Consider the following 14,414-nt stretch of genomic DNA (forward strand, 5'->3'; position numbering starts at 1 on the left):
TCTTAGAGCTGACCTGGAGCAGTGAAGGTGGCTGTGCACCATCTGTGCTTGCTGAATTACTGTAGGCACTCCCCAGCTGTTGCTGATGTTGGCTTTCCAGTATTGCTTGCCTGTCACTCACTTGCCAGATTCTGTATGCTGGATGCTCATTGAGGTGACATTTGAATACAGTCCACTTTTTCCCAGTGGGGAGGTGTGATACCAAACCAGTAGGAGAAGTGGCATTCTCAGCTCCAGCAGATACAGCAGTGTCACCCAGTTTGTACTGATCTGTTGAACAGCAAAGCTGTCATGTAAGGGGCAGTCAGAAAATTACGAGGCAGGCATTTAACACCAGAGAAACAATCTCAGTATTTAGCATGCTGAGAATACCAGCTAATCATGGAAAGGCTTGTCTAGATGTCTGGATTCCTTTGGCTCCTGAGGTATTTTGTAGATGCTGACGGCCAGTGTGAACTTTAAATCAATTTATTGCATATGTTTACATATGCAGCGAAACCATTTGCCATATCATTGAACTGCACGGAGTGAATTGTTGACCATGAGCTGATCTGACCTTTTCAGGTCTAATCAAGAAGTCTGAAATATTATTTTAGCCTGTCAGCTCCAGTAATATGCTGTAAGAGTATCTGGATCTAACTGAAAATGTCAAATGTGCTCTAATATGCAACCCATCAAAGTTACGATGCAGGAACCAGTTAAGAATATAAATCTGTAACATCTGTGGTGCATCTCAATTGCCTTGGTGAGTTGTTCTGCCGTTGATACAAGCTAGCTAAAAATGTGGATTAAAAGCAATTCTTCAGAATACACGTGAGGTGTACAGCCACCTAAATATTAAAATGATCTTGAAAGAGGGGTGATAACTCCAGGTTAGAATACTACTGGAAAAAACAGGGCCCAGCATGAACGCTCATGCTCTAGGGAATGTCTTGCCAGCTTTAGTGTGTGGTTACATAAGATTAGTGGTCTCATGTAACCTCAGAATTTTCCTTTTTAATTTTAATAATTTGCCACTTGTGAAGATTTTGCTCTTTCAAATAATAATCCATTATATAAACTGAGGTATCCTTATCAATCTTATTGCATTTAGTAGTAAAAATTTTTCCTAGGCCTATGCATTTCATGAAAAATCTACTTCTATATTTAAAAGTGTTCTAAAAATTAACACTTACAAGCAGAGTATTTAATGATTAAATTTTTAAATTTTTTTCCTCACCTTCAAAATTTCTGTTCTTGGTATTTTATAATACCAAGATCTAGGATAAATCTACCTTCAGTAATTATTTATCAAGCATGAGATCAATTGTTTATCTGTATAATTTCTGGATGATGAATTTAAATTTGAATTCAAGCGTATGGGTGTAATGAAAAGCAACTTTGTATCCTATGAAAATGGCATTTTTCTTTAGCTAAACAGTCTATCAAAATTGTTTAGCCTTAAAACACTTGTTACACTAAAATAGAGTTGCTTTTTATCTGATTGCGGGTAGTTCTTGCAATTTGAGGTACTATTAACTGAATTGCTACTATTAGTAAAACGTTGTTGGAAGTAGAATTAAAATGAACTATGGGAAGCATTGCTGAACCGATAACTTTGCACTGAAAATAGTGTGTTTTAAAGGCTCCACTTAACGCTGTTTGAGGTGTTCTTACTAGGCAATGCTGCCCTCCCCTGGTATGCTGAGAAAAGCAGGATTTTTTTATTCCAGTTCTAGAGCTTCCTGTTGGAGCAAAATTGGTGTATTGGTGAAAATGGTGGGGAAAAATGCTCTTAAACAGACCATTATATGCTTTCTCTCTTAAGAGAGAAAAGCAAACTCAAAACAAACCATAAAACAGACATTTGTGCAGTGCTTTTATGTATGCATGATGCAGATGTAGATGAATGTACAAATAATATACATCTAATCTACTGTCAATACATGGTAGAGGGTTGAATTAAGTTTGTGTGGCAATTTGGAGGATGAATTGAGGACAAACAGATAGATACAAGGTGGTAGGACGACCAATTACAAGAAGCTTTTCTATAACAGGATAGTTTTGTCTTGTAAACATGAATGATAAATCTCTAAACATTATATATATGTTCAGTTCTGCAATAGAGGAGTAAACGTGACCATGGCCAGCAGCTTGCATGGGAATAGGATTGGCTCTTGTGCAAATGAAGCTGTAGCAAAACCAACAACCAGGCTCTGTTGATGACAAAGATATCACCACCAGCTCAGGAAGTCCCTTCACTGCACAGTTCTGAGAGCTGAGGACGGTAGTCCAAGGAAATATTACTGCTGCATGGTCTGTTCTTTAATGTATTTCCTCAGGTGTCTGGTACTAACTGCTGCTGGAGATAGAATGCAAGATTCTTTAGGCTGTCCAGCTGTGGCTCTTATGTGTTAAATGCATTGCTATTTGCTTCAATTTTGTAATCCTTCCATTTCTCAGTGCTAGATAATTTCACCATAGTCCAGATGGAGCAGAAAGAGTTAAGCCATGTTGCAAATACAGGAATTTTAGTTCCCACATCTGAGTCTAATAAAGTGTGTGGAGTGAGCTTTGCTTTTTGTTTGTTTGTTTGTTTTTAAGGTATAAAATGTCACTTTCTTTTTATGGTTAAGATTTTTCTAATTGCTGGACAACTTGAAAAACACACAACTTTTTTTTTCCTGTGGCATATGACTTACATTTTGCTTCCTCCTCATTCCTTTTAATGCATTGGAGATCACCTAGCATTGGAAAAAACTGGAGAGAGTATGTTAAAACTTCTGGTTCACATATTTCTTCGTGTCTTAGATCTGAACAGACTGCCACATCAGGAGGGAGGAATTTTCCCCAAGACTGGTTTGCTTGAGGACTTTGCTTGAGTGTCAGTCTTTGTCTACTACTTAGGGTCAAGTCACCTGGGAGATGTTTTAAGAGCTGTGGAATATAATGACATTCCCAATGTGACTTGCTCCTCTCCAGTTACAGTTTTATGTTGTAGTGGTGTTGATATTTTACTACAGCCTTTTACAGCAGGGTCTAGGAGTTGTTCTGTGTCTGTAGTGCCTGCCAATCCACAGAGCAGGTGTGGGCCATTCTGAGCTCTACTCCAACTAATAAGTGACCTGTGACTGTGGCAGGTGGAACCTGAAGATCCCAGTGGTCTTTCACAGGCTGTTGTTTCTGAAGTGACATTGCTGGCAGGAAAACAGCAGCATTTGCCTTAATGCACATCAGCAAGAAAGCTACAATAATCAATCCTTTTGGGACCTAGCTGTAAAACCACTGCAAGTATGGCTCCAAAGTAGTTAAAGGTTGGGCTAAATCAGCAAATAAGATGCCTTTCCCTTTGTGACACCCTGCCACAGTAATACCAGTTTTATATGTTCTTTTTTGTTAGATCAGTATTTTGCCAGTGCAGCATCCCCATTGAGCTCATCGAATCGTTCATGTGAACGGCAGTGGTGTCACCCATTGACATTGAAGGAGTGTGTGAGGTCTAGGACTGTGTGACAGTTTTCTTTCTTCTCCGTAACTTTTGCAGGTGTTGGGGCTGCTGGTGTGGACCCTGATTGCTGGAACAGAATACTTTCTCTATCCAGCCTTTGGCTGGGTGATGTTTGTAGCTGTGTTTTACTGGGTTCTCACCGTCTTCTTTCTGATCATCTACATGACAATGACCTACACCAGGATCCCGCAGGTGCCATGGACCATGGTGGTAAATATACCTGTTCTTTGTTGTTCCAGGCTTGCTGGGTTTTGAAGAGAATAAAATACTGGTGCATTCTACATGTATATTTTACCAGCTCTACTTGTACTCTTTGCAGATTTTTCCCTGATTACTGTGTGGCTGCAGTATTTAACTTTCATACTACCCAGACACTTTCAAAGCACTTTTTCTATGATGTTTCACCATTTTGTTCAGCCATTGATGTAGTGACTTGATTTTTGATGTGTGTGTGACTGATACTCATGCACAGTGACCTCTTTTTCTCTCTGTAGTGGTTATGTCCCATGAAGAATGAGTCTGTTGCTGCCTCTGAGGTAACAGACTTGGCCATATGGCTTAAACAGCAGAAATCCCTACTGGAGTCAACACCATGCATTAGAAGCAGGACTTGGGCTCTTAAAACAGGAGTCTTCCTCTGCTGAAGTTAAAGCAAGGATGGTTCAGAGGTAGCAACACTCTGACAATCCATATGTAGTCTACTGTGAAAATGGTGCTGAAAATTATTTATATGTAAAATATGTACCATGTGAAGGATGTACCATGTAATCCTTTGCTTTGAGCTCAAGAGTTAAAGCAAATCAGATAAACAGCTACTGTAATTACAGAAAAATTTCACAGGCACTTAAAATGCAGATCCAGTTTTTATGGTTTGAGCAAACCTGTCCAGCTCTAACTCTCAACAGTATATTTTTGCCTCATTTGCATAACAGCCTGGTCTTCAGGATAGTAGATCCTAAAAGTCATTGTCATTTCAGCCAACTGGCGATTTGTGACCCATCTAAGAATCACTATAAATTTTATCTGTGCATTCGTTGGATACAGTGAGATACTGTTCTTTTTTTTTTAACAGCTAAATATTATTGACTAGAATTGTGTTATTTCTATGATGAAATGTATTTGACTTCTGTGTTGCTAACAGCCTGTTATCAGCTATATTGTGCATGTGACTAAAATTGAATACTAGAATACTCTCCTCTTTTAGTGTTCCCATTTGCTGCTGCAATAAATAGCCAGCTATAGCAATTACTAATAAGAACAACCAGGATTATGTTCAGATAGCTTCTCTATTTTCGAGTTTCATAACCAGCAATTACCATTAAGGCTGTAACACTGCTATAGAAATGTTGGATTATTTCAATTACAGCAGTAATGTATCTGGGTATGTTTAAAGGTGTGGGGTTTTTTTTTTCCCATTGCATTACATGTAAGTAAAGTACATTCAAAGGGAAAGCGTCTTTATATCCATCTGAATAAAGCGTTGGTCATTACCCTTCTTTCATCAGTTGAATGCTATTATGAGGCAACTGAACATAAATGAGTTGCCCCTGATCTATGTGGCAGAGAAACTGGAATATTTGATTTGTTTTGATTTGTTTCTATTTCATATCGAGTATATTTCTTGCTCTGAGTTCCAAATAAATGTAAGTCCAAAAGGTAGTCTCCTTTTATATAAAAGGGTCATTTAAAGAGAAAATAAATACAAAACAAATAAAAGATGCTTGTGTTCCAGCTTGTTTTGCCCTGAGGTATTAAAAGAGCTTTTGGGAACAGCCCTTGAATTGGTCCTCTGCTGGTCCTGTATGGCCAAGAGGAACATTGAGTCTCTTTTCAGAGAGATGCTTTTAAAGTCTTTGTTGGAAAGAGCATGACGCACACCTTTTTGAGTGAGTTCACACCCACCTTTACCCTATTCTCTGAAGAATCCTGAATTTCAGTATCTCCCAGTTATTGCTGTGCTTCCTTAGGTGACAGCTCAAACTGTTCCTATTGTATGCAGTATCCAAAATTACATCTGGACATCTCTGTCGTAAATTCACTTTTTGCAGGTTAAGCACATTACCAAATTGCTTAAGATGCAGTTACTTTTACTGCAAATTAACCTAAAAGACATGCTTCAAAACTGACTATCCTTCGTAGTGAAAGTTTTTTGCTAAAACAATCAATGGAAGCTTTTAAAATCGGGTGAATTTGAATTTAAGAAGCAGATGGTAATTTAGCATGAACCATTTGGTTTGAGTAATATATTGGCAGCAAAGGCCCAATCAGCTTGCACTGCATTCCATCTTCCCCAACAGTGTTATTTCCCAGAGCAGCAGTTTGCAGAAATTATGTGCTTTTCTCTTTTTTCTACATGACAAGATATTGCAGGGATTTGTAGCTTTCCAGGGTAATTGAGTCTTTTTGGAATGGGAAATCTGAAAATAACAACAAATACTCTAGGTAATCAAATTTGGGGTTTCTAAATCAGTGCTTTACAGAAGTTCACCAGAACCTGCCAGTTGTTGGCATCTCATCCTAAAATTGACAGTTTGATATTTTATTGCTGTACTGCCCTGATAAAACAAGGGGAGAGATCTGTGTATAGACATAGTACCTCTTATTAGACAAACTGATATAGGTGAGATGAACCCCCCAACTCATTTGTAAGTGTGTGAATCAAATCTCAAGTGCCAGTCCTTAGACTCCATCTGAGTGCTGAGGCACTGCCCAGTGGAAGGATAAGTGGATATTTTCCACTGTTCCTTCTTAACTTCTCTTCTTGAGCTCCAGCTTTTTTTAGATTTTGCCAAAGCTGGTTAAAAGTGAATTAAATTGTGGGTAATTGGCATAAATTCCTAACATTCAGTGGGTCACACAGTGGGAATTAATAAGTTGGAGTTGCACCAGCTTGGCAACATTTAGGCAACTAGAGCAACGGAGTTAGGGGTTATATTTGTGTGACAGCCTGGAGTGCAAAAGTGGGGTCAGAAGCTGAAGGGAGCTGATTATGTACATGAGGAGACCAGGTCTATACTGAGTTACCCATTCCTGCAATTGTAACTAGATGCAAAGCATATCATAGGCATTCCACTTAAACATGGCACCAAATCCGTGTGCCTTAGACAAGTAGCAGAGTGGAGTTTAAAAGGAATTAACTTTTCTTTTTTTAAGAAGAAACTTCCATGACCAAGTAGTAAAAAAGTAAAGGACAAAGTTTCATACATACATTTTTCATCTTCTTAGACATCTGTTCTCTCTTCCTTTCCTGTTTTCTCTCACATGCAAAAACCAAACAAACTTTTTGTTTGCTCTCTATAGAGTTATGTGAGGTCATTGTTACCTGCTTTGCTTCTTTCTTAGTAATAAATAGAAGTTCCCTGAGACATTAACTTTGCCTCTTGAAAGAGAAAATGCAGCATCTGCCATGACTACATGATGACCCGTGTAGTCCAGTCAGACTCTTCTCCTCCTTGGATTTACCTGTTTCTTTCTCCACTTAAAAACAGACAGAAGGGAAAGATACTGAGAGATGAAAGAATACAACTGAGAAAAAAAGTCACTCTCTTTATGTCCTTCAGTAGTGTGGAAAACAAAGTTTTGCAAGCTTTATAAATACTGTCCATATGCCGTGACTTATTGATTCCTATCTTTGTGTAGATTAGAAGTGTAATCATAGTGCAGTTTGGTCTTGTTTCTTTGTTTTGTTTTTTATCATGTAGAGTCATATTCTTACTGCCTAACCCTTAGATTGTGGTAACCAAACTGAGTCCTTATTTTCACTTCTGGAAAATCACAGCACACCAACTTTAAGACTTTTCTGGATTTAGTGTGATGGAGAGAACAGTTTGTCCAAAATATGGTTCAATGTTTATGGATCTTCAAAGCAGTTAAATTTTAATCTTACAGATAGAAATATGGAAGAAGGCAAAAAGTTAAAAATGTTAGTTAAGAGTGACATTTCTGGTGTACATTGCATGTGTTCAGTGTATTTCAGAAGAGAGTTTTGTAATGTTGGAAAACAAATGCCTGTGCATATTAATGATGTATGTTTGTCTTTTCAACAGGGTCTATGTTTTAATGGAAGTGCCTTTGTTTTGTATCTCATTGCTGCCATTGTAGATGCATCTTCAGTTACCAAAGATCTGGACAATCACAATTACAACAGCTGGGCAGCTTCTTCGGTGAGTTCATTTTTTGTTTAAATCAGTTCTACATCCAGTAAAGGTATAGCAAATGAAGACTCTTTGAAAGTATGGGTTGAAGTTACAGGTGTTCTGCATTTTGAAAAGCTGCAGAGTGATAGAGCTCACATGCAAAACCTATAAGTAGCTGCAATTTAGTTCATTGTTTTTAGAGGTGACTAGAAATTCCACCAGGAGATGACAGTCACATCAGAAAAGGCAGTAATGTTTTTAAGATCACACTGATTTCCTCCTCCCTTGCCCCCATTTATTACCAGCTCTCTGGCTGAGGTCAGAGCCTGCACATCAGAACAGACAAAAAAGATTGTGTGAGCATCGAGTCACCCCAATGCACCTGGACAACTTCAAAGGCAGTTTAAACTAACTCAGCTAACTTTGCATACTTGTGCATAAGATGTATTCAGCTTTCTGTGGCCTGAGCTATTGTCCACATTGTCCACACAACACCTTGGGGAAAGCCCTGGAATGGTATTGCTGTTTCCACAATGATCTTCCTGCCCTGGAAAGCCCTGGGGAAAGCCCTGGAATGGTATTGCTGTTTCCACAATGATCTTCCTGTTACAGCTTCAACTTTTGATAATTTTTCCTTTGAGTTGCAAGGGCAATGTGTGAAAAATCATGTAAAGTGATGAAATCACTAATTAGTCTGATATTACTATCTTAGTGCTTAGATTTAGAAATCCAAAACAGTCAAAGTGGATAAAAAATAACTTTAAAACAAAACAAAAAAGGAACAGAAAAGAGCCTTGTCACTTTTTGAGTTAGGTGAACACATTCCCTAGCAAAGTGAAGGGAGTTGTAAATGAACTTATTTCATGTTGTGGCAACAGGAGTCAAATTCAATTGTATACAGGAATTCCAAATTACTGAGTGTTCATGCTTCTGCAGTTGTCCTCCTGACTATTCACAAATCCTGTCTGAAGCTTTTTTTGTATGGCCATGAACACAGGAACTATGAGCACCTGCACTGTTTTTGTCCTGGGAATTGGATCATTAAATCCCTGTCATTTCAGTGGTGTTCAGGGTCTTCTCCTCTTGGCAGTTTGTAATTACAGATCTGTTACTCAGCCACTGCAGCTGACAGGAACTTGCTTGCTGCTAGATAAGCTTCCATGCTGATTCAGGTTTTATGCAAAATGCATGACTGTTCAGTGTCTCATGGGAGGTTTGGATTCTCTTCTAATACTTCCTAATAATGTTTATCTAACACAGAGTCTAAATAAACTATTAAATGTGGATTCTTGCTTTCAAAATCCATTAAGGGTTTCATGGATAGAGGATTTAGCAAATCATCTATCCCCAGTAGTCATTCTGTTAGAAAAATTTTAGATGGAGCTTTTATTTAATAAGAAACAAAATCATTGGAGAAAGAAGAACGCTGCAGTATTTTATTGTAATAAGATGTTAAACATCACCATCTGCAGTTTTTTGGAGTTAGAGATTAAATTTGCATTAGACAATGCTCACCAAGAGCCCTCTGTTGAAAGGCTTAGATTTCTGCCTGGATGCTCAGCATGCGACCATTACAGTCCCTACTGTGCTCAGCAGTGCCTACCCATGCCAATGATGGCATATAAGCCAGGAACAACTGTAGAACCATAAAATATTTTTAGGCTGGAAGGGACTTCTTGGAAGCCATCTGGTCCAACTCTTTCCACTCCTACAGCTGGGCTAACTCATATCAGATTACCAGGGCTTTGTCCACTTGAATTTGAGTATTTCCAAATATGGCCATTCCACAATGCCTGTGTTTGATTACTCACACTGTGTGCTGGGTTTTTTTCCCTAATATCTAATTGAAATTTCCTGCCTATAACTTGTGTTTGGTTCCTTCTTGTCCTATCATTGCTCAGCTCTTTGAAAAGTGGTGTTAATCTTACTTGCAGTGACAGCTTTACTTGATCCAGTTACTAGCACAAAACATTCTGGTGTTTTCATTAAGACCATGTTGAGTGTTGTCAGTTTTGAGCAACATGCAGTAATTAACAGGAACTTAAGCACTAGTGCTGAATTCGACTTTATCAGTACAAGTGAAATAAATCTAGCCTGCTATAGAGGGCTTATAATGTTATCAATTTCTGACAACGTAGTAATATGACAGCGTGGTTGCTGTCACTGAGGAATATCTTTATCCATCAGTAGAGGACCTCTGGAATTGGTAACCTAATCAGCAGTGCTGTTTGAGAACATGTCTGGGCCTGCATTTAAATCCAAGCTTTCTCTGTAAGCAAACAGATGCACTGTGAGCCATGCTGAGGTACAGGTGGGCTGTAGGCAATATCTGGAACACAGCAGCAGGGCAGGAGTGCTAGCTTGAGCTCACTTTGTCCCACAGACAATTCCTCAGCCTCTAAAAGTGGCAAGTATTTGGATTGGCAGCAATCCAATCTGTAAAATCTGTACTGAGGCTGTATAATGAGGAATTTATTTTAAAAGTTGAAATATGTCATGTTTTGTGTGCTCCAAGCCTATATTTCTAGGCATAGTGTAAGCTTACTTTTACACAGTGTTGGCTGCCCTGGCCACACAGGCACGAGGTGAGAGTGTGCCATTTTTGTCAGCTTGCTATTTTCCTTTTTCCCAAGTCTCATAACTATTTTTTTCCCTTAGAAATTACAGTGCTCTCAAATACATTTATTTTCTAATCAATTTTTCTCTCTCTCAACAGTTCTTTGCCTTCGTGGTTACGTCCTGCTATGCTGGAAATACGTATTTTAGCTTTATATCCTGGCGATCACGAACTTTGCAGTAAATACTTTGTTAAAGTGAGTTCTGTGGTGTAAAGTACCTTGAGGATTATTCACTTTTGATAAAAGCTTGGAAGAGGGGTGAGGTATTTTTGAACATTTCTCCTAGAATTGACACAATATAAACCAAGATCAATTGATTATTTATAATAATGCCATCTTTAGAGACATTTTTAACCTGACTTTGTACTATATAATAAAATTTCATACTGCTTCTTTTAAAATTAACATAGTATTTTTCTAGACACTGTATAGTTGTTACTACTAGACCTTTAAAAAATCTTACTAAATGTGCCAGGTATGTAAATGTAACTTTTTAAATGTTACAGTTATACTTTTGATACTGAAGGCTACCAAAACTAAGATTGATGTTGTGTCATTATTGTGTATGAAAAAGTGACATTGTGCAGGAAAAAAAAACACCTGAAAGTTTAAAAAATAAATAAATAAATGATCCAACTGTACATGTTTTGTAAACTGAGAGTAGAAGCTTGCTTTTTAAAATTTCTTTTTCAGAGTACAATAGATACTACCAAGAATTCTGATGATCCTGTCAGTGGGCATAGTCTAACAGCTTCTCACATCATGAGGTTGCTTTTGGTTACTGTAGGTCTGAAGCTGAAGAAATGCTGTGCCTAGAACACATTATCTTAACAGGTTTCTCAGATCCAACAGGCTCCAAAGCAGGAGCCCAGACAACACCCCCTTAGTGCTCAGGGCTCAACCTGCTGAGGGCATCACAAATCTCTGGCTGAAGGTAACAAACACTTCTTGGTTCTCAGCAGACTGTGGTTGTTTGGGTTTTCTTCTCCTCAGATTAGGCCGTTACTCTCTCTTATTAAAATCTGGGCTTCTAAATCCTATTAAATGATACAGAGATGAAATCCACAGAAGAATTGTCAAGACACCAGTGCTACAAGCAAGGAACTTCCTCCCTCCTTTCCTGTCTACTGGCATCATCTGCAACTTGTTAGTTTAACAAATGAAGTTGGTACTCCTATTTAAATAACTTTGAATCAAGCAGAAGTATGACAGAATATGACTTTCAAAACAGATACCTTTGAAAATTACTTTCAAATACAAATTACCTAAGGATTCTTTTTCCCAGAAATCACATGGTGAGTGAAAGGTTGTGATTATTTTATGATGTTATTTAAAGCTTTCTTCATTTAAAACTACTGGTGAACCTTTTATTCTTGGATTAAGAAGATTTGGATTCCCTTCTAGTCTTCAAAAGCTTATTTGGTTGATAATATATGGTACCAGAGAAACCTTACTGCTTAAAAAAAACTCCTTTATTTCTTCTTGTAAATAAATGGTGTGTGGTTACTTACATATGTGCCTTGCAGAAGATTTATCAGCAGACAGCTAATTCCCTTCTCAATCACATGGTTTTCTTCTTGATTATCTGTCAGTCATAAGATTTCAGTGTAAGGGAAGCCAAGATATTATTTAAAAACCTATACTTGCCTGCAAATTCCATTTGGCCTACACAACATGGGTCAGGCTGTCTGCTGCTTTCTAAGTTTATCCAGTTGTGAGAAGGAAGAATGGCTACCAACTCTGCATTTTATCTACACAGATAAAACATGTCATTAAAATCCTGTATGCTCTTTTCCATCACTGGGAATAAAAAGAATCAAAGGCATTGAAATTATCCAAGTGCCAACTGATAAAGTGTGACGAGAAATACAGCCAGAATTAAAATTTCATCAGTAATTTCTCATCAGTCAAAAAGCTTCTGTAGTAATAGAAATTCTTTCTTAATTGATATTTGATGTATCTATTTCAACTCCAAAGGATGTGACTATGTTTGCACAAACATTTCAAGATTTTGTAGTAACTGCAATGGTTTGTTTGGTCTAAACTCATAACCCAGACCTCATTTGTGGACAGAGGCAGTAAGAGGAAAGTGAGCTAAGATGAGGTTCTGTTTCATCCAGTTTACCTAAAACTGTCATGGCAACTGTGTGTTACATGTCAGAGTTGCCCTTTAATGTAAGACAAAACCAGGTAAGGAGTGATTCTGGAAAAATACCTACATACTCTGAGACTTCAGTGCTGATTCTCAAGGGAAGATCTGCAGAATGACTTCTAAAGACAAATCTGTGAGTTGAATCCTTAATTCTGAATTTAAAAAAATACATACTAGGCAAAAATTTGCTTTGTACTTGGCCTTGCTTTTTTTTTGTTTTTCTTCACAAACCATAACTTACCTGCTTTGCTCTGTCCTTTCACAAACATAATTATCTTACTTCCCATGCTCTCTCTCATCTGTTGGCCAGGTACCAACTGTCTTGTTTTTCAAATGCTCTGAATATCTAATTAAAATTGGAGGAGTCAGCACAAGATGAGCATTCCTTTTGGAATTTTCTCCTCCAATTTCAGGCCTGAAGAAAGGCACAGGCACCTGAAATATTATCTTCCATAATTATCTTAAATATTGATTTGGAAACCATGAGTTAATGCATTTGTATATTCTAATATTGATAAAGAAGATAAGCTAGCTGTGGTTTATCATATAACAATTAAAACATGTTTTGTATCTGCTGTAGGTTAGAACTTGTAAGATTGAAAGAAGCCTTAAAAGAGCAACTGGTAAGGGAAGTCATTAGTGAAATGCTTAATACAGATATTTAGAAGAATAAACAAACTGCTGATAAACTTGCAAAATGAAGGTGTTTGACTTATAAGTAACTTGTTCCAGACAAAGTCTCTGAAAAATATAAGTCACATACATAACGGTACTTGATGTCAACTTATGGCCATTAATTTTCATTTATTAAGGAGTTGTCAGCACCTTTTTTCATCCTCATACACAATGCCCCTAACAAGACAAAGTGAAGAGCATGAGAACTAATAAAAATCTCAAATGCAGTAGACTTAGGTTGACTTTTTCCCAGTGCTTCACAGAAGATGCCTGTATTGCTGGGTAGAAAATGTTTTTTATTCTACTGGTATTAATTTAAAGTTATTTCTGTTTCACTGCCCTGAACTCAGATCAGCAGGGCCCCAGTCACACACACACTTTCAAAAGAAATAGAGAACTAAAGAAGCTGAACAGCAGGTAAAACTATGTATTTCTAAATAGGAAGTGAAGAAGTTACTGGAACCGTCCTCCACAGGGCTTATAGAAACCTGTAGCCATGCATGCTTCCAAATGGGAACGGTTAAGGAGAAAAAAAAACCCAAACAGCTGTTGAAAAATTGAACAAATTTTTCTTTTTTTTCTCAGGAGCTAGCATTTTACTCTTGTGGCAGTAGCCAGTGTTGTAGCTTTGATATCTAGTGACATGAGATAAAATGTGGTGGGACAGGTAATACCTTTTACTGCTACCACAAGATGGCTTAACAGAAGTCCAGAACTATGTACTGCTTAATGCAGTGAGGACCATTGCCCACATTGGCAAACCCAATTGCTTATGCTGGGGCTTATGCTGTGTGTTGGGGGTCGTCTGGGCTTACATGTCTTCCCTCTCAGGACAATTTCAGTTGCTGAAGGAACTTATTAAATACTAAGTATGAACAGAATCTGTGTCATAACTGCAGAACGAAGCAGCAGAAGATGGGATCACTACTGCAATGAGTACAAAAGTGGCGTACACCCAGCTCAGAGGCCTGCTGCTACCTCACTTGTCAGAAAGCAGAACAAGTTATTTTTAAACGTGAAGAAATACATAGCTTCCTTTGCTGCGTTTCATTACAATTGCTGTATGATTTAATTCAAACACTGGGCCTGAGACATCTGGACAGCCCTTACAGTTTTACATGTTGCTGCCCATTAATGCAAATGGTTTTTATCTTTTATGAGATCGAGAATCAGAGGACTGGAAGGGGGGTTGGCAAGAGTGGGTGCCGTGTGAGAAGGCGCTCTTTGCAGCTGTGCCTCCACACCAAAGCACCGGAGTCGCTCCCCTCCCAGGGGTTTGTCACTGTCCCCTCCGAGCTGCTCGGTGCGGAGCTCCCTCCCGGCAGCCGTCCCGCTCCCTCCGGCCT

At 38.2% G+C, this 14,414-nt stretch overlaps 1 protein-coding gene across 1 annotated transcript in view; it reads left to right on the plus strand.

Moving 5' to 3' along the window:
• The window catches only part of CMTM8 (CKLF like MARVEL transmembrane domain containing 8), a 34,999-nt gene extending 24,118 nt beyond the window's left edge, over positions 1 to 10,881 (plus strand). The window contains exons 2-4 of the mRNA XM_030944092.1: positions 3,524 to 3,697; positions 7,534 to 7,650; positions 10,340 to 10,881. Of these exons, the coding sequence (XP_030799952.1) occupies positions 3,524 to 3,697; positions 7,534 to 7,650; positions 10,340 to 10,423 (375 nt within the window). The 3' untranslated portion in view covers positions 10,424 to 10,881. The remainder of the gene's footprint in view (positions 1 to 3,523; positions 3,698 to 7,533; positions 7,651 to 10,339) is intronic.
• Positions 10,882 to 14,414: the final 3,533 nt, after the last annotated feature.

This window comes from Camarhynchus parvulus, chromosome 2, assembly GCF_901933205.1.
Source record: "Camarhynchus parvulus chromosome 2, STF_HiC, whole genome shotgun sequence".
NCBI classification, from domain to species: domain Eukaryota; kingdom Metazoa; phylum Chordata; class Aves; order Passeriformes; family Thraupidae; genus Camarhynchus; species Camarhynchus parvulus.